This window comes from Echiichthys vipera (assembly GCF_963691815.1).
Source record: "Echiichthys vipera genome assembly, chromosome: 18".
Classification (NCBI taxonomy): domain Eukaryota; kingdom Metazoa; phylum Chordata; class Actinopteri; order Perciformes; family Trachinidae; genus Echiichthys; species Echiichthys vipera.
In genome coordinates this window covers 2,372,695-2,391,498 of record NC_139843.1, presented here as the reverse complement: position 1 = coordinate 2,391,498, position 18,804 = coordinate 2,372,695, and the positions used below count along the sequence as shown (strand labels likewise).

Genomic DNA, 18,804 nt, shown 5'->3' with positions numbered 1-18,804 from the left:
TTAAATGATAGAAATATAAAAAAACATGCATCAATATGAGGAAAAACAGTTGAAGTAGAACAGTTGATGAGGACAGGGACAAAAGTAAAAAGAGGAAACAACATATAAAACAGTCTGTAAAGGTGGAGCAGCTAAACCTTAACCTGTCTGTTCTGCTTCACCAAACTGCGGGTGTGCTGACCCCCACACACAGTAGTAGGATACACTGACTTTCTACCCCATGCAACCACAACCATCCCTTTATCACCTACATCACAAACGTCGGTGTGAGCTGGATCATGAACGTGTTTTCCTCTCCGCAGCGATCGAAGCCCGGTGAGAGCTCCAGCCGATGCTCCCGTGTTCACCCTCCACTTCTACGCTGTGCTGGACAAAAAGTTCAGGTTCAAGCAAGAACATGACACGCTTGTGCTCTGTTATGACAGAGGGTATTCACCCTTAAAGATGACGCGTTGTGTGTGAGTATTGATGACGTTTATATCACCTGTCATACACATTTTAACTCCAGCACAAATGTACAGAGGGTTCGTTAAAGCTCTGGTCTACAATCTGAAAATCAGCGGAGCCTCTGAGACAGATTTGATTTGGTTCTTTGGTGTGTAGATCAGACTACAGGACCATAATGGCCGTATAAACTGTGTTAATAATAATTACCAATATTACAAATGGTAGACCATGGCTTTAATATAAAATATAGGTCTGTGACTGTTCTCATGTGTCCAGGTCGTCGTTATCCTCAAAGCAATTTCAATCCAAAGCAACTGGACTTGGTTATTTGTCTAGGAAGACGTTTCACCTCTGATCCAAGAGGCTTCATCAGTTCATGTACACATCTGACCAGGCTGGGACTGGACCAGGACCAGGCTGGGACTGGTCCAACTAACTGGTGTGAGATCCAGGTATTTAACCTCTCACAAGGCCGATGATGTCACTGGAACCCTTTGTGCTCCAAGTGCCAACGACCGTCGTTGGAGTGGCAGTCGTTGGTGGGAAGATGGTTTGGACTTCGTTAGTGCTGGTCCTGGTCCTGGTCCTGGTCCAGTTGTTGGTGGAAGTAGGTCTGGACTTGGTTAGTGCTCTATTGAGTCTGAACGACAGTCGTTGGAGTCACAGGAGGACATGTGTGAACAGTTGTTCTTTGAGGTTAGATTGTTGAAGGGATGAAAGGGCAGCATTGTAAATTGGAGATAAGTGGTGTCTCAGACCTCTGCGAGGACTGAACATATAAACTCTGTTGGCAGAAACATCCAAACCTCTTGGATGAGAGGGGAAACGTCTTCCTAGACAAATAACCAGTCCAGTTGCTTTTGACTGAAATTGCTTTGAGAATATAACATATAAATAATTCCCCCAGTGTTCTGATACTGTCAGACTTCACCACAACCCCTGCAGCTTCAGTAAAGTTCTCATCATACCAAATGTTCAATATGTTATGTGTAGTGACATACAACAGGAAGGCTATCTGGTAGAAGCAAGTCTGTCTGTTGAAGAGAAGCACTTGACGAGAGGCGAATGGTGGACGTATTGGTACGCAGTACAGCAACGAGTCAAAGAGATCTCAGCGATTACCACGAGACACTATCAGATTCCACTGGACCGCAACGTTAAAGGTGAGGGAAGCAAACCGCGTCGCTTCAGCGCGTCCACACATCCGTGTAAGTCTGTGTCTTTAACAGGACTCTGCGTCTGTGTTTCATCTAGAGGTGCACCTTTACGAAGGCTTCATCGGGCGTCAGGACGCTGGTTCCACAATGCAAAGTTTGTTTCAAGGTGGCCTTAACATGTTCCGCTCGCAGAGACCTAAAGGCGTGGAGGTATCGGACGCCTGGCAGTGCTCAGCGAGTACTCTGCTGAACAGAATCTTCCAGAAATGGACGCCGTCAGACAAACAGAGCACCGAGAGCCTGTGTGACAGCTTGATGCATTTTGGGTGGAGTCTCGGTTCTGCACATGAGAGGATGCAATTCCTGGACTCTTCACGACCTCCCATGGTCAAGGTTGGTGCAACAAGAAGAGTAAAGCACCCTTTATGTATGTCGCCTCCAATACTCCACCAGTGACCACATGTTTTTGTCCTTCACAGACATCAGAGATGATTTCTGAGACTTTGGTTCAGATGTTAAAAGGAGAGCCGAAGGAGAAACTCCCAGACAGCTGGAGCAGCAGTGGTCCTCTGGTTCAGGGCCTGTCTGTGTTCATGGTCACCAGAAAGTGTAGCATCAACCTCGGAGTGAAAGGCTGGGCCGAGCTGTGTGTCCTGGTGTCCTCAGAGACCGCAATGGACAAGACAAACCTGGACTGGTTGCAAAGGTTTTCCCAAAATCCACAATAGTAAGTTTACTCACAAGGTTTATCTTCTCAAACTCCTCACACTTGTCCTGGTCTTGTCTAACATCGTGTGTCTTCCCTGCAGCGCTGTGTTGGGTCTGATGAACGTCTGTGCCCAGTACGCGGTGTCGGAGCTCGTCCTGCTCGTCCCTCTGCTCTTCAGGCTCAGACAGCCAGGAGCCGACGCAGCTAAAGTGGGTCCAACTGTGGAGGAGGAGAACTGGTCAGGACTTGAAAGTGTCCCTTTCTGCAGGTTCAGGGAGAATATACAGTCGTACCCTGACAAAAGAAAGTGAGTTTGTCTCAAATAAACTTTCTTTTCCTGAAGTGCTGGATGATGTTTAGTTGAAATAACACTTGACTCTTTCACAGGAGAGTGTTGAGTTTGATCCAGACGCACTCGCCTCTGGCTAAAGAGACGCCTCTGCTCCTGATGAGCTGGTTATCTCTGGTCCCATTTGAGGATCTACCTGAATTTTCAAAGCAGACGGGGATCCACGCAGAACACCTGATCCAGGGTCTGTTGTACAGAGTGAGACGATGTGGAGAGTCAATGGACAACAACAGAGCACAGGAGATCGTGAAGGTGGGAAAACCTTCGAATGGCAATATCAAACATTTAAAATAACTTTGGTTAATCTGTAAAGCGACCCTTTTGTTCCGCCTGCAGCACGCTCACAGCACCTTGACCCATATACTGCTGAAGGTAGACGAAGAGAAGGACAGGTAAGGACATCTGGAGTATTCCTGCTGACGCGCTGTGGTGCTGTGCTCCCTGTAACTTCTACTCCGTGTCTGTAGATTGATTGAATCTGGAAACATCAAGCCCGCCTTCATGAGCAGCATCAGTGCGGTGAAGAGCACATGTGCAGTTGTCCATGTGGTCACGTGGTACCCGGCCGCAGTCCTGAGCTACCAGCTGGTGCTGAAACTGGCAGAGATGCTTGATGCCAAACTAAACAAAGAGGTAATTATCTTTTTATTCTGCACTTTGACTGCCTCGTTATGGAACAGCAACGTTAATTTGCCGCGTTCCTTTTGTGCCTTTTTAGTCCTCCGACGGCGAGTATGAGAGCTTAAAGCAGAATCTCCTGGAGGGTCTACATGCAGCGCAGCAGCGGATCGTTCAGTGGAGAGATGGACTGCTGGAAAAACCACTCATGGTGCCGTCAAGATATCCAACCTACCCAAAGGAAATCGAGGTACGCAGTTCAAAGAACTCTCGTTCAGCCGGTACAGTAAGTTGTCGTCTATTTTGAAACTTTTCTACCCAAAATGACGGTTTGAATTGTAGACAGTATAAAATATGGGCGTCGTCCAAGCCCCCACCACAGCGACTTCCTGTTTGATCCAATCAGGAAGCTCCGTCAGCATCAGTTCTCTGAGTGTCCACTAGGGGCAGGTTTCATAACAGAGCAGTTTCTCATTGAGCCCCATGTTAAACAGGCCGTTTACACAGTATCATTAAACCTGTTTAAGGACAGAAGAACATTCTAGTCTGTGTGTTTAGATCATATCTCCATGACAACACTGAGGGGGAGGGGCTTGTTTTTATTTTATTGGAGGTTAAAGTTTATGAATAATTAGGGGCGTGGCCTCTTGAGTGACAGCTAGCCTCTGACCCTCACTTCTCCTCAGAGGTAAACGTCAGCCAGATGGACGTACGCCCCTCCCCCCAACGTCACATACATGCCCTTTTTTGGTCAGAGGAAATGAGGCGGAGTCAAAGTCTGACCAGATGGAGACTCCTGTAGGCGAGGACGAATGGCGCTGAAGCAGCATGAAAGAAGTCTGCAGCCTCCTGTGAAGGCACCACCTGACACTCAAAAATCCTCCTCGAGCCGTACAGTTGACATGAACGAGGAAATGAACATGACTGTAAACATGTTTATGTCTGCTGTGAAGTTGGCGTTTGACCTGCTTTTGGCGCCTCATGAGGTCGCTGGAGAAACTGCAGCCTTCGGCACTTCAGCGTTGAGGTTGTTGCTTGTTTTGAACCTTTTTCACTCGACTTTTAAGCTGCTGTGAGTGACAGGTGGTGTTCTGTTTCGCTTAGACATATTTATTTCTATAATCGATGCAGTTGAACCTCATAATAATCACCGGTTTGAATCTTCAGATGTGGGATTCGCTGCTGAAGGTCGAATGCTCTCTTGAAGACGTTTCATCCAACTGGAGGCGGAGCCTGAAAAAAGACCTGAAGAAGAGGATTTCCAAGGTCTGTGACTGTTTATTGATCACATCAACGTTCACCTGATGTTAGTGACATCTGAGGTTCAGACCCAGAACAACAGAGTGGCAGCAGGTCGATGCTTTTATTACCTTTTGCAGGCAAGTGATGAGGATAAAGTGCTGCTCTGCTGCCTGGAGTCATCTTTGGCAGCGATGAGGAAGAGCGACGGCGTTGTTCAGACCTGTTTTGACGAGCTGTGTCAGTCTGCTATCAAGGCAACCTGCCAGGTACAGTATGCATTAACCATCTGTCCAGGGCGCAGCCTTGGACACCAGAGATAGCTCTATATTAATTGTACATAGTCACACATCATATGATGCATTTGCATGGTTGCCTAGGTGATCCAGGTTAGCTTGTGTCCTTTGAAGAGATCCAGACGTCCATAAGTTAATTCTCAAACCGTTTATATATTTTTTTCTAACCAAGCTGGAAAATTAAGAGCACAATCCTAATTAAAGTGAAATCAATGATGATGTGTTCATGTGTTTAGAGGGAGAAGGAGGGAGACCTGATGCGGAGTCTCAGCTCGAAGGGGAAGGCCCCCCCTGAAGCCGTCCTGTCTGCTGTTGTGGTTGAATCAGCAGCACGATTCAGAAACAACACTGTAGTCCAGCTGCTCCACCCACAGTCCGCCATCAACCACCTGCTGTCTCACAGTACAGTTCATTTTATTATTCACTTCAATCTTCTTATTTCCTTAAAGTTGTTCACTCAGCACTGTTACATTTCTCTAATGATCACGTGTTATTGTTTTGGCCCAGGTGAGTGGAAGTCCATCCAGGTGGATGACACCGCGGGACAGGTTGTCCACAGCAGTGTGACTGCACTGCAGTCTCTGGTGGAGTCTCTGCTTCAGGGACACGTGCCCCTGGGACACCTACAGACCTGCCTGAGATATAAGGAGCAGTTTAAGAGACTTCACCAGCAGTGTATGAACATTAAGAAGCATTAACAACCAGTGGCGTGCACAGTCTTTGAAGGGCAGGGGCGGAAAGGATAAAAAGGGCACATATAGCGCGTCTTCGCCAATGAAGAGGGCACATTTTGGCTCCTAGAGGGCACTTTAGCACATGTTTTGGCTCCTAGAGGACACTTTAGCACATGTTTTGGCTCCTAGAGGGCACTTTAGCACATGTTTTGGCCTCTAGAGGGCACCTTAGCACACATTTTGGATCCTAGAGGGCACCTTAGCACATGTTTTGGCTTCTAGAGGACACTTTAGCACATGTTTTGGCTTCTAGAGAGCACTTTAGCACATGTTTTGGCTTCTAGAGGGCACTTTGGCACACATTTTGGATCCTAGAGGACACTTTAGAACATGTTTTGGCTCCTAGAGAGCACTTTAGCACATGTTTTGGCTTCTAGAGGGCACTTAAGCACATGTTTTGGCTCCTAGAGGGCACTTTTGCACATGTTTTGGCTCCTAGAGGACACTTAAGCACACGTTTTGGCTCCTAGAGGGCACCTTAGCACATGTTTTTGCTCCTAGATGGCACCTTAGCACATGTTTGGCTCCTAGAGGGCACTTAAGCACATGTTTTGGATCCTAGAGGGCACTTTAGCACACTTTTTTGACAATTGCCTCCCTTGTGCATGCCACTGTTAACAACCCAGAATGCCTTCCATGACATTAAATTTCCCCTCATTGGGACAAAAGGTGTGAGTTAATGAAAGGTGCATCATGTCTTCCACAGACCAGAAAAACACCAAATCGAAGTGCGTTCCTGTCGATGCGGATGTTGTTTTGGCTCAGAGAGAGAAGGACCTGAAGGCTTTCACAGAGCGGAAGCAACAGATGGATTCACTGATAAAGATGATAGCAAAGGTTTCAGAGAGCATCACAGGTTTGAGTTATTGAATTATGTTACTTTAGGGGACTTTTGCAAAGACTTTGGTTTTGTCTGATAGATTTCCAGTTGTGTTCTTCAGTAACACTTCTTAACTCAACAGTTCCTGAGATGTCGACTGTGGAGAAGCAGCACAGTGCAGACCTCCAGACTGTGAGTCTCAACAAACTGGTGCTCGTCCAGTCCTTTGATGCTGAGGGGAAGCTGGGGAAGACCGGCCCTTCCCAGGTCCTGTGGTACATCACCAGTATGAATACCCTGAGAATGGCCAATGAGATGCACAAACTGCACAACAGCAATCTGATTCTGTTCTACTGGGTTAAGGGAGCTGCAGCTTTGGCATCAACGACACAACCTGGCTCAGCTCCTGTTCCAGTCACCCTGCAGCAGATCTTCGAATCCATCTGGAAGCCACTGTTGGCAGAGTTCTGTCAGCTCGGCGTCAGCATTGCAAATGCAAGCATCACTGTCCAGCAGCTCGATCAGGTTTTGCTGGAGTCTGGAGACCAGGGAGACGGGAAACAAATGGAGAAGGAGCTGAGTCTCATGTCAGACACGGTGTTTGAGTCAGTACAGTACAAACCTGAGGCGAACTGGGTGGAGCTGAGACTGGGTCAGATCCAGAAGTATCGACAGCTCCACGAGGCAGGGGCTGCAGCCAGCGCCATGCTGAAAATTGCTGAAAAAATGAATCTTTCTGGGAGCTTCACAGAAATCAGCACTCTTAGCCAACTGGTAACAATCTTTTGACATTACATTGTAGTTTTATAGTTTACAAAAGATTCACCTTCACCAAATCAGAATCAAACACATTTTCTTTAGAAAAAAAAAAGTATAATTCTTGAGTTATGTGCTCGGCTATTTAACAGGAGGAAGACGCCTTTAAGCAGAGGGCCCTGAGGTCCCTCAGCGATGACCTGTTTCATGCCAAACAACAACTCTCCACTGTCACCAAGCAGCACACTGCCTGTCTGAAAGAGTTTCTAGCGAGTCAAACTCTGGTCAAGTGGATCAAAGAGAACCTTAAAAGTAAATTGCTTGCAGGAATTAAATCTCTACTTTAATGCAGGAACATAAGTTAACTTAAGTTTTGCAGACGATGATTCATTCTCCTGTCCCCTCATCAGATATGAGCGACGTGAAGGTGTACGTGGACCTGGCTTCCATATCTGCGGGAGAGAATGACACAGAGATCGATCAGGTGGCCTGTTTCCACGATGCAGTGATGGGCTACGCCCCTCTGCTCTACTCCCTCTCCCCTTGCGCTGGCTTTGAGGAGTTCATGAGGTGTGCTCAGCAGGTGTGGGACACCCAAACTAGAGATGAGAAGCTACCAGACAAATTGGTATTGACCTCTTACTTATTTGTAGGCAGAACAGAAAGCCCTGTTACTGAGGCAGAGTGACGACGATGCCCCTGGGTTTGTTTTCCAGAAAGAGTCTTCTCGCTTGCTGAGCTGGCTGAAAACACTGAAGGAGACCCACGGCTCTGTGGAGCAATCTTCTCTCTCTCTGGCGTCTTCCATTAATGCTCATGGAGTTTATCACATACGATGGTCTGATCACTACACAGAGAAGGTAAGTAGGCGATCTTCCAACGTAGGCTCGTATTGACTTTAGGACATTTATGATTTTCACGTGTTTGCAGAGATGTCTTCAGAACATGGTGCAGGTCACGGTGAAAACAGGCGCAGAGGAGAAGAGCTACAAGCTTGAAGACCTGCTGGAGCTGCAGAACAAACTCATGCTCATGTCTTCCAAAGGGGAGCACGGCAGAGAGCAGGTCAACCGATTCACAGAGGTCAGTGGCCGTTTTGAATTTAAGTGTGTAACTTTCTGCACAGTGTACAGTGGTGAGAAGTTATTATTAAGGTGATGTTTGAAGTACAACAATGATGGCAAAGCATTTAGAGTAGTCTGATGTTTTTGTATATGAGCAGCTGTTTAGCTAGCTGGATAAAAATGTTCTTTTTCAACAGATTATTTTCTTTCTTAAGTGATTAAATTTAATATAAAGATGCACAGGGTATATTTTGTGCTATGAGTTAGGGCGCACTCACACTGTCCTTCCGCACCGCACCCCGGACTTTAGGGTACTTGTCCCCCCACCCTCTCCCCCTGCGCCCCAGCCCCGTTTGTACTCACACTGCCAGGGCCGGCCAATGCTTCTTGCTTTCCATACGACATCACGCCGTAAAACGTCACACGCATTGATCGCGTGTGTGTTGCTTTGTTTACAAATCTTTCCACAGACCTCGGAGTTTTTGTGCGTCTTGTCGACTGTTTTTGAATCTTTTCATCGACCAAATCTGCAGTAAACACTCCACCTCCGCATCACACCAACGTGAACCTTTCACCGCCATTGTTGTTGTTGTTAAATGTCCGCGCATGGTCCGTCCTTCTATTAACATGTCCGAACAGGCGGACATAACGCTACCGCCGTAGGGCTCGTGCTCGTGCTCGTACACGTGCGCACGCTCGTGCTCGTACATGTGCAAACGGCTCCGCTAAAGCCCACCTCTTTCAAGCGGGCCGTGGGCTGTCGGCTGTTATGCGCGGAGCGGGTGCACTCACACTGCTTAAAGGTACTAGGCTTTAGCTGAAAAAATAGTTTTGGCCCAGTACAGAACGACAGTGTGAGTGCGCCCTTAGTTGGCTTTAGGCCCAAAGTGTGTGTTCTGAATCCTCCTCTGAGGTGAATTATACATTCCTGCACTTCTCTTCACATGTACTGTAGGTTTTTGAAGGAGTTCAGAGACTGGGCACCATCCTTCTTCAGATGCAAACATCTGGCAACATGCTCTTCAGGGAATGGCTTGCTGAGGTCCAGTGCTGTCCACAACAGCAGCCGTGCATCAAAGCCACCTTCTTATCCCTGCAGGGTAAAGAGATGGCGTACTCTGGCGAAGTGACTGAGCAGCTGCAAAAGCTGGCTCACTCCATGGATAGCTGCCAAAGGGAATGGCGCTCCTTCATCAGTGAGATGCGCTCCAGCTTCAGTTTGCTGAACCACTACACCTCAGAGCAGATGGTGTACCTGTGTCACTGGATACACAAAGTGTGTCAGCAGCAGGCGCCAGTTCCTCCACAGTTATGGCTTTTACTTTTTCCCATAAAGCCTCAGTGCACTCTGACTGATGTCAGAGTCGCTTACATTAATGCAGCAAGTATAACCCCAGAGCATGATGAACTGGAAGGTGCTGAGTTTGACAGTGAAGACGAATCGGTGCTTGTTCCTTCTATGGATTTAACGCCATCTTCGCCAGGACACACTGAAGAGGCTCATGATTTGATGGAGTTTTCTTCAGAGGATGAAGATGATGGCTCACTACTTGGGCCCACTGATGGCTTCAGGAAGCGTGACGAGGACAATCTTGAAAAGCTCTGGCATAAATTCAAGAATGACATGCCACAGTACCTCAACGAGCACTTGGACATCTCGTCTCTGGCCCACTTCCTCTCATGCCTCTCTGAAATGAACCAGCAACACATGATCAGGAACCTCCCACCGGTTCTCCAGGAGGGAAAGCCCAATCTTGTGCTTTGTCCCGGTGCAGAGGTTTTTACCACCATCTTGTCTTTTTACATGCAGAGTCCAGAGCAGCCTTTGCCATCTACCGATGAGGTTCTAGTCTGCAGAGAGGAAACCACAGAGGAGGAGGTGGAGATCTTTCTCCGCCGGGCTCTCGGCCAAAGCTCCAGACAAAACTGGCAGAAGATTTACTCTCTTGTTAATCCAGGGCTACTGGGATATGATGTCAGTGTGGCCTTGGGGGAGCTCTTTGAGGGTCTAGAGAGAAGTGCAAACCCGCATTATCGCTTGATAATAGTCAGCCCAGTCGTGCACCAGCACAGATATGTGCCCTCTTTCTTCAGCAATGACAAAGTACAGGCTGGTGTGAGTCTAACAGCAGAAACTGCCAGGAAATATCTACGTCACCACTTCACACAAAACACTGTCGCACAGGTTTCTCCAGATCAGCTCTCAGTGTGGATGATCTCATCTGTGCGCCCCGCAGTTGGTAAGGGGAACCATAAAGTGAAACACGGCGTAAAATCATCCCAGGGTCTTTTTCGGCAAATACGCTACGAGAAATCAGGTAGAGTTGCTAACCGCTGAATGCGGCTAACACTAATTAGCTCGGGGCAGCACCATGAAGGCATTAAAGTGGCTTTTTTAACCACTAATGCTGCTGAAAATAACAGCAAACCTCTGCAGCAGCAAGAGAAGAGTCCCTACACACAAAACAAAGCAGCAACAGCGTAGTTAGTGAAGCCAGAGTTTATTAAAAGAGTGTTTTAAAGACTTACCTACTGGCCCCTGTACCAGCTCCTCTCATAGTAAAGTCCATTACAGTGGATTACCAAAGTCAATCCCAAAGGAAGGAGCCCATTGGTGCTTTGTTTTGTGTGTAGGGACTCTTCTCATGCTGCTGCAGAGGTTTGCTGTTATTTTCAGCAGTATTAGTGGTTAAAAAAGTCAGTTTAACGCCTTCAACATGCTGCCCCGAGCTAATCCCTGTTAGCCGTAATTGGCTGTTAGCAACTGTTAGTAGTTACACGCAAATTGTCTTGATGGCTTATTTAGTGTATATACTGGGATGATTTTACGCTGGAATTTCACTTTAATTAGCATGCCATTATGAAAATTATTATACAGTAGGATCAAGAATCAAGTTTGTTAAAGAATATTTTTTGTTGACAGTACATATTTTTGTCCATCTAAGGAAAATCCCTTTATGTGGATCGTATGTTTGAGAAGTTCCAGGAGAAATCTCCCAGAGCAAAACATATCAGGATCAGACTGATTGAGCCAACTGTTGATATAGACTCTTTGATTAAGAGTCTAACAGAGAAAATGGCAACCCTGAGAGAGCAGGATCCTGTTCTCCTGCACATTGACACAGCCGGAGTAAGTATCCAAGCATTTATTTAGCTTGTTCTGTTGTTGGTTGTACTTCTATTCTATTCTTCTGTCTTCTCCTCCAGGTTTGTACCGGTCTGGAGGAGCTCCTGTTCCATGTGTTAGTTCTGGGCTGTTTGAGCGACAGCCATGGCATGCTGTGGAGAAGAAATGTTGCTCATCTGATCACAGTTGAGGTCCTGAGAACCTCTCAAACCCAGCCAAAAGAGGTATCAATGTCTTTTTTTTAAATGTTGTATGTACCTTGAGACATTAGACCGGTAACCTATAACATTTGTGAGCATAAAGCTTAAAAAATGCATTTATATTCCATAGAATATAATATTAGATCTCTGGATTCAATGCCTTAAATCCCCTCTAATTCACAAGCATTGCTTAAAATATAACAGTTTGTTCTTTGCTAATGAGGAGCTTTGAAATTTTAAAATGAAAGGTTTTCTGACCCTTTGAAAATTACAAAAATGTCCTCAGGCTACAATCCATTTCATGAACCTGTGTTAAATTTGCTCACACAGATGAAGCTTGGACTTCTTGACATCCTGCCTACTATCCATTGTAGACCTCCAAAAGAGGTGATGCAGTTGTTGGCCAGTAGGGGGGTGTTGAGAAAACAGCCCTTTGATCCGCTCATGGATGAGCAGGAGTTTTGCAGTGAGGGGATTCAAAGACCCTATCAGTACTTAAAGCTGTACAGAAACAATCAGAATCTGGATCGTTTTAACTACCAGGAAGGATCCAGACTGGGGAATCACATTGATTGTGTCGATCACTTCCTGTCATATTGTGGAATGCAAGATCCATCTTGGGCTGAGCTGAAGAACTTCTCCTGGTTCCTCAATGTGCAACTGAAGGACTGTGAGAACTCAATTTTCTGTAACCCGGATTTTCTGGCTGACCAGCTGCCTGGTTTCAAGGGCTTCATTGTGAAGTTCATGATTCATATGGCAAGAGATTTTGCCTCGCCCTCTCTGAACACATCTGATGAAAGTCCCATGGTGGCCATTGATAACCGTCTGGAGGATGACCTTCTTGCCCGTCTAACAATTCGCAAGCATTGGGAAAATGAGTCTCATCCATACATTTTCTTTAATGCAGACAGATGCTCAATGTCTTTCCTTGGCTTTAATGTGAAGATATGTCAGAGGCGAAACACACTCAATGCAGTTGATCCTCAAAGCCGCAAAGTCCTGATAGAAAATGTGATGTCTCTAAAGCTTTTTCAAGATTTGGAACGGCAAAGGATCTCTCTCACTGAAGACTTTGATCAGCTGCCCCGGTTGGACAAAATCAAAAGGATTTCATGTGTTGTTGGGGCAAAGAAAGGAATGATGGACAGAGAATTTGACCCAGATCCAACATATGAGCTCACTGCTGACAATGTGATGAAGATGTTGGCCATACACATGAGATTCCGGTGTGGTATTCCAGTTGTCATCATGGGAGAGACTGGCTGTGGGAAAACACGATTAGTCCGTTTCCTTTGTGCTCTGCAGAGGGAAGAAAGACCAGTAGAGAACATGCTACTTGTCAAGGTACATGGTGGAACTACAGCAGAGATGATATACAGAAAGGTGAGGGAGGCAGAGATACTTGCTGAGACGAACCAAAGAATGCACAAGCTAGACACCATTTTGTTCTTCGACGAAGGCAATACCACAGAAGCCATTTTTGCCATCAAGGAAATCCTATGTGACCAAACAATGAAAGGGGAACCACTGAAGTCAGGCAATGGCTTGAAAATAATAGCCGCTTGCAATCCTTACAGGAAGCACTCACCTGAAATGGTGGAACGTTTGGAACGTGCAGGTTTAGGCTACAGGGTGAAGGCAGATGAAACAGAAGACCGCCTTGGAAAAGTCCCTCTGAGGCAGTTGGTGTACCGAGTTCATCCCCTGCCTCCCAGCATGGTTTCTTTGGTGTGGGACTTTGGCCAGTTGAGTGATTCAACTGAACTTTCCTACATCAAACAGATTGTCCAGAAGCAAGTTGTCGACCATCGTTTGCCAGCGGTCTGCAAGGACATCATTTCAAATGTGCTGGCAGCCTCCCAGAAATACATGCGAAGTCGGAAAAATGAATGCAGTTTTGTGAGTCTCAGAGACGTGGAGAGGTCTATGAAAGTGCTAGTTTGGTTTTACCAGCATAGTGGGGTCCTTTTCAACAACTGCGCTCATCTCAATGAGAATCATAAAACACTGAAGTGCTTGATTCTGTCGATTGGAGTCTGCTACTACCCGTCTCTGGTGGACAAAGAGCAGTACCTCTCTGTAATTTGTCAGTACTTTCCAGGCCCTCTCTGCTCTTCAGCAGCACTGCAGGAAGAGATAACATCCTGTCAAGACTTCTTCCTTCAGAACATTCAGACAAGGGAGACCATAGCCAAAAATGTTGCACTCAAAGAGAATGTGTTTCTCATGGTGGTTTGCATTGAGCTCAGGATCCCACTCTTTCTGGTTGGCAAACCAGGCAGCTCTAAGTCGCTTGCCAAAACAGTGGTTGCCGATGCCATGCAGGGCCAAAGCTCCCACTGTGAACTTTTCAAGAAACTCAAGCAAGTGCATATGGTCTCTTTCCAGTGCAGTCCTCACTCCAGTCCAGAGGGCATCATAGGGACATTCAGGAACTGTGCCCGTTTCCAGAAGGACAAAAACATGGCTGAGTATGTGTCTGTGGTGGTGCTTGATGAGATAGGACTCGCAGAAGATTCTACTCAGATGCCCCTGAAGACCCTTCATCCTCTCTTGGAGGATGGTTGTATTGACAATGACAAGCCAGATCCACACATGAAGGTCGGCTTTGTTGGCATTTCCAACTGGGCTCTTGATCCAGCAAAGATGAACAGAGGAATATTTGTGTCAAGATGGGATCCGAGTGAGGATGAGCTCGTGGAAACGGCAAAGGGAATTTGTTCATCCTCCAAACAAATTCTCCTGCAAATCAAACACCTGTTCCCATCTTTGGCAAAGGCCTTCTTGAGCATCTGTAATGAGACCACAAAGAATCAGTTCTTTGGTCTAAGGGATTATTACAGCCTAGTCAAAATGCTCTTTGCTGTAGTCAAATCAACGCAACAGGAGCCAGATGGCGGGCAGTTGGTAGAGGCCATCTTGCGTAACTTCAGTGGACAGCCAGAGGATTTTGACCCAGTCACATTTTTCCAAGAGGTTCTCCAAAACCTAATGGAAATTCCCAGACCAAGCACCTTGCAAATGGTGAAAAAGAATCTTGACCATGACACCAACCACGAGAGCCGTTACCTCCTTTTGCTGACCACTAACAATGCAGCTCTCCATATCCTTCAGCAGCAAATCTTTGCCAAAGGAGACTGTCCACCACCTGAAATCGTCTTTGGCTCGGGCTTCCCAAAGGATCATGAATATGCCCAAATCTGCCGTAACGTTAACCGCGTGAAAACATGCATGGAGACTGGGCGTACTGTCATCCTCCTCAACATGCAGAACCTTTATGAAAGCCTGTACGACGCCTTGAACCAGTACTATGTTTACCTCAGTAATCAGCAATATGTTGATCTTGGTCTGGGCTCCCACAGAGTCAAATGTCGTGTCCACACAAACTTCAGACTGGTGGTAATTGAAGACCAGAAGAAAGTCTATGAGCACTTTCCCATGCCCCTCATCAACAGGCTTGAAAAACATCGGGTGAATAGGAGTACCGACCTGGAACCATGGCAGCACAGGATTCTCCATAAACTGAAAGAGTGGGTGGAGGAATTCTCAGGTGAGGCCTCAAAGGAATTCAAGCAGTTTGACATTTTTGTTGGCTACCATGGCGATGCCTGTGCCAGCGCTCTCTTGCAAGCACTAGAAAGAAGAGCGCGAAAAGATAAAGATGGTGCTGTAAGACAACATCAACAGAATGAAAACGATGAGTCACTGCTGGAAAAAGAACCAATCCAAACACTTGAATCAAACTCCAACAAACAGAAAGTGGTAATTGACAAAGAGGACGATCCGTCGGATGATGCGATGGACATAGAGGTTGTTGGAAAAGAGCAAGACATTGAGTCAGTGGAAAAGAATGATGATGATGATGATGAGAACAAAGTCATGTCTAAAAGCGACGAAATGATGGAGACAGACAACGATGTTGGATCTTCTGGGGAAAACGAGGAAGAAGAAGTCTTCGATTTAGCTAAATGTCTCTTGTTGAACTGTGCCACCCCTGATGCTGTGGTGAGGCTCAAGTATTCAGATTTAGCAAACCAGGAGAAGGAAAAACTCCAGAAGATGTACTTCCAGCAACAGCATCACCATTCACTCCGAAATTTCCTGCAAGATTGCCTGAACAAGCACCAGGAGTCCAGCAAGTTTCTAGAGGTAGGTCATAAATCAGTGCTCAAATTTCGTTTATCACAGTTTCTTCACAATCTTTTCAAATTGCTGACATCGCTGTCCACTTTGTGGTTTGGCACAGATAACTACATTCTCCAGCTTGTTAACCAGAGCAGATGTCAGGGTGGTAGCCCATGCTCTTGGACTGCATACGGACAGGATCCTCCTGCTCTCGCTCCACCAGTTTGACACTGAGGTCTCCTTCTGCAACAAGATACGGTAATAACTACAGTGTTCAGATAACAGCAGCATGGCTATTTTATTTTGTTTTTTTGACTTTTAATCTTTCTCTTACTCTCCTTTCTGTGTGTCAGGGGCTTCCTTCAAGATGCCGGCCACTCTCTTCACATCCTGTTAATCCAGATGGACCTTGAGGAATCCAACTGCAGCGATGAGCTCATAGCATCAGCAAAGTAAGGATCAATGTCAAGATCCTGAACAAGTTGCAGGATGAGTCTGTGCATGCTCAGTGGAAAAAGGGCATTACAGGTGTTTCAGATGTGTTACTTATTTTTCCTCTGCCTCCAGATATTGCACCATGAATTACTTGATGTCCCTGGAGGATCAGACCTGTTGGGTCATTTTCATCGTGAAGGTTTCTAGGATCCCAAGTCAATCTCAGTACATTGGCTTCCAAGGAGGTGAGTACTGGAGGTGGAGTATGCTCATTGCTGCATTAAACTTGAAGTATACCATGGTTACAACCATATTTTGTCTTTTACATCAAAGGGGTCTGGCAGTCAGTGCACATTGATGACCTGAGGGATTCGGAGGACATGAGCTTGAACCTGTTGGTCTTCTGTGGAACTCTCATCAGCGACCTACTCAACCCTGCACTGTCAGGTACAAACTTTACATCTTCTAGGTGTTGTGTAACAAATGGGAAAGCACGCTAATTAACTTCCCCTAGGCTAATGTTTACTGTAAAATAAACAGTATCTTTGATGTTTCATAGAACATCATGAAGATGAAGAAACATTGAGGAAAAGAAAAGACTCTCAGGTAGATCCAAATGTGACTTTAACAGTAAATAAACACTACGCGGTCCTTCACATGTGTTAGCATTGAACAAATGCACCTTTATCTATTGGGTACAGGGAGATAGAGCCCAACTCCACAGGCTATCCTTGGTGAGATCATGTATTCAAAAAGCTGTGGGTTTGCTGAGGGACCCCGATGGCGTGACATCGCGAAGCATGCAGCGGATGCACATCCTCCTAACTCTTCTGGGAACTAGTCAAGTGCAGAGAGCAGGTAAGCATCGAGATTGTATATTAAAATGTAGAGTTGACTAGAATATACCTGCATTCATCCGACGGGGTTTCTTGATCACCATTGTTTTTGTGAATTATGATGTCATTCATTTTGTCTGTAAGAAGCCAATATCTTACCCTGACCAGCAAAAGCATGCTGCACACGCTCAGTCCAGTTTGTAAATGATTGCGCAATCTGGAGGGAGGCTCGTCTGTCCGTGCCTCACCTCTCGTCTGTCCGTGCCTCACCTCTCGTCTGTCCGTGCCTCACCTCTCGTCTGTCCGTGCCTCACCTCTCGTCTGTCCGTGCCTCACCTCTCGACTCCGAAGAGACTCCGTTTATTTAAGCAGGAAATACAGAATTTTCTGCGATTTTTACTATAAAAATGGTCAAAATACATTAGGAACCACACCACAATCATAGAGATCAGAGGATAAATATTAATACTTGTGTTATTTTATGATTTCGTTTCTTTTTCCTGTCATGATGACAGCGGAGGCACAGCCTCACCTGCCTCCCCTGACTGCACGTCACTGTTCTGCACATCTGTCTCATTGCATCTCTCACTTGTTTCTGATGAATGTCAAATATATACTTTATTGAAGCTCGCTTTCAGACGGTGTTGTTGAGTAGACTGGCAGATGCTTTGGAACAGAAAGAAAAAATGATGGGCTCTCCTAAAGAGTGGGTGAGCAGAGAGGCCAAGAAACGGCAGGCTCTGCAGGAGGGGGGGACTCTGAGGTAAACCTGTATTATAGATAACAGCTGCAGATCTTACAATATCACTGTATACAATGGCACTTTAAACGCTTTCATGTTTCCAGTCGATGATTTGATCAAGTGCAGCTTTCTCTTGGGTCTCTAACTGACAGACATACCCTGTGGCGCTGTCTTCAGTCCACCGTGACTCCCATCTTGGCCAACATGTTGGAGGTCATGGACAGGTATGCAAATCTGGACCTGCTCTTTGACGATGGGCTCAGCCAGGGCCGGATGACGCTGTGGTTGGACATCCTGGCAGATTCACAGATTTTAGACCTAGCGCCTCTACAACACCCAAGGTATTGTTTATTTACTTCCTCCCTATAACTCGTGCAGTGACTTTAAACAACAGGACAAGATAGAACTTTTCTAACCATTTCTAGTGAGTCAGACCAGGAGGTGCTTGTGCATCACTACTTCATGTTGGACGGCGAAGAACATCCCTGCGCCGCCGCGTTCAGCTGGCTCATCAGAACGCACCTTGAAAGCTTGTGGGAAGAATCCGAATTCATGCCAGGTTTGCTTTGGTCTCATGCAGCATTTTAACAAGTAACTGTATAAACTCATGAACATATAATATATATATGTTAAAGATATGGTACGGTTTTATGTCTGATCCTCAGTCACAAGAGAGAATGGCACAGGGTGGGTCCTCCAGTTTGTGAGCACCTTCACCAGCAGCAGGCTAGGCACTCACTTACAGAGACTCTCGGAGAAGGAGAGCTCGGAGTACGGCCGCCACTATCTACAAGACTTCCTGCTGCTTTCTTTGAAGATCAAGTCAAAGGAAGAGCTCAGGGTACAGACGTCATGAGTCACACATTTAGGCGCAACATATTTTGGTAACAGCCAGTAACAGTGTGGTTTTTTACACACGTCTATGCAGGTCCTCACCAGGGCCATGCACGGCTGTGTGGCTGAGCTTCAGACGAACATGGGCGTCGCCGCTGAGCTCTCGCCTGCTTGGATAATGGCTGCTGCCAAACATTTTGCCCCCAGACTGGATACTCTCTGCCACATATTTCTGCTGCAGCCCCAGCTAGCCACCCATATACTTCAGCAGGGGACAGAGGAGGAGCCGCAAGAATTGGTGAGAATAACCTTT

General features: G+C 46.3%; 1 protein-coding gene across 2 annotated transcripts in view; it reads left to right on the top strand.

Moving 5' to 3' along the window:
* Window positions 1-18,804, top strand: part of rnf213b (ring finger protein 213b) — a 43,683-nt gene that overhangs the window by 2,745 nt on the left and 22,134 nt on the right. For both annotated transcript variants that reach the window (XM_083932496.1, XM_083932495.1), the window contains exons 3-36: window positions 303-458; window positions 1,441-1,610; window positions 1,702-1,997; window positions 2,084-2,331; window positions 2,414-2,620; window positions 2,701-2,914; window positions 2,999-3,054; window positions 3,130-3,295; window positions 3,381-3,530; window positions 4,448-4,546; window positions 4,660-4,788; window positions 5,052-5,217; window positions 5,323-5,490; window positions 6,256-6,405; window positions 6,512-7,143; window positions 7,278-7,437; window positions 7,536-7,753; window positions 7,842-7,985; window positions 8,056-8,208; window positions 9,145-10,429; window positions 11,135-11,319; window positions 11,397-11,540; window positions 11,847-15,668; window positions 15,766-15,902; window positions 15,998-16,096; window positions 16,212-16,324; window positions 16,413-16,526; window positions 16,639-16,685; window positions 16,781-16,937; window positions 17,543-17,678; window positions 17,810-17,998; window positions 18,083-18,216; window positions 18,323-18,498; window positions 18,586-18,789. In XM_083932496.1, the coding sequence (XP_083788622.1) occupies window positions 303-458; window positions 1,441-1,610; window positions 1,702-1,997; window positions 2,084-2,331; window positions 2,414-2,620; window positions 2,701-2,914; window positions 2,999-3,054; window positions 3,130-3,295; window positions 3,381-3,530; window positions 4,448-4,546; window positions 4,660-4,788; window positions 5,052-5,217; window positions 5,323-5,490; window positions 6,256-6,405; window positions 6,512-7,143; window positions 7,278-7,437; window positions 7,536-7,753; window positions 7,842-7,985; window positions 8,056-8,208; window positions 9,145-10,429; window positions 11,135-11,319; window positions 11,397-11,540; window positions 11,847-15,668; window positions 15,766-15,902; window positions 15,998-16,096; window positions 16,212-16,324; window positions 16,413-16,526; window positions 16,639-16,685; window positions 16,781-16,937; window positions 17,543-17,678; window positions 17,810-17,998; window positions 18,083-18,216; window positions 18,323-18,498; window positions 18,586-18,789 (10,624 nt within the window). The remainder of the gene's footprint in view (window positions 1-302; window positions 459-1,440; window positions 1,611-1,701; window positions 1,998-2,083; window positions 2,332-2,413; window positions 2,621-2,700; window positions 2,915-2,998; window positions 3,055-3,129; window positions 3,296-3,380; window positions 3,531-4,447; window positions 4,547-4,659; window positions 4,789-5,051; window positions 5,218-5,322; window positions 5,491-6,255; window positions 6,406-6,511; window positions 7,144-7,277; window positions 7,438-7,535; window positions 7,754-7,841; window positions 7,986-8,055; window positions 8,209-9,144; window positions 10,430-11,134; window positions 11,320-11,396; window positions 11,541-11,846; window positions 15,669-15,765; window positions 15,903-15,997; window positions 16,097-16,211; window positions 16,325-16,412; window positions 16,527-16,638; window positions 16,686-16,780; window positions 16,938-17,542; window positions 17,679-17,809; window positions 17,999-18,082; window positions 18,217-18,322; window positions 18,499-18,585; window positions 18,790-18,804) is intronic.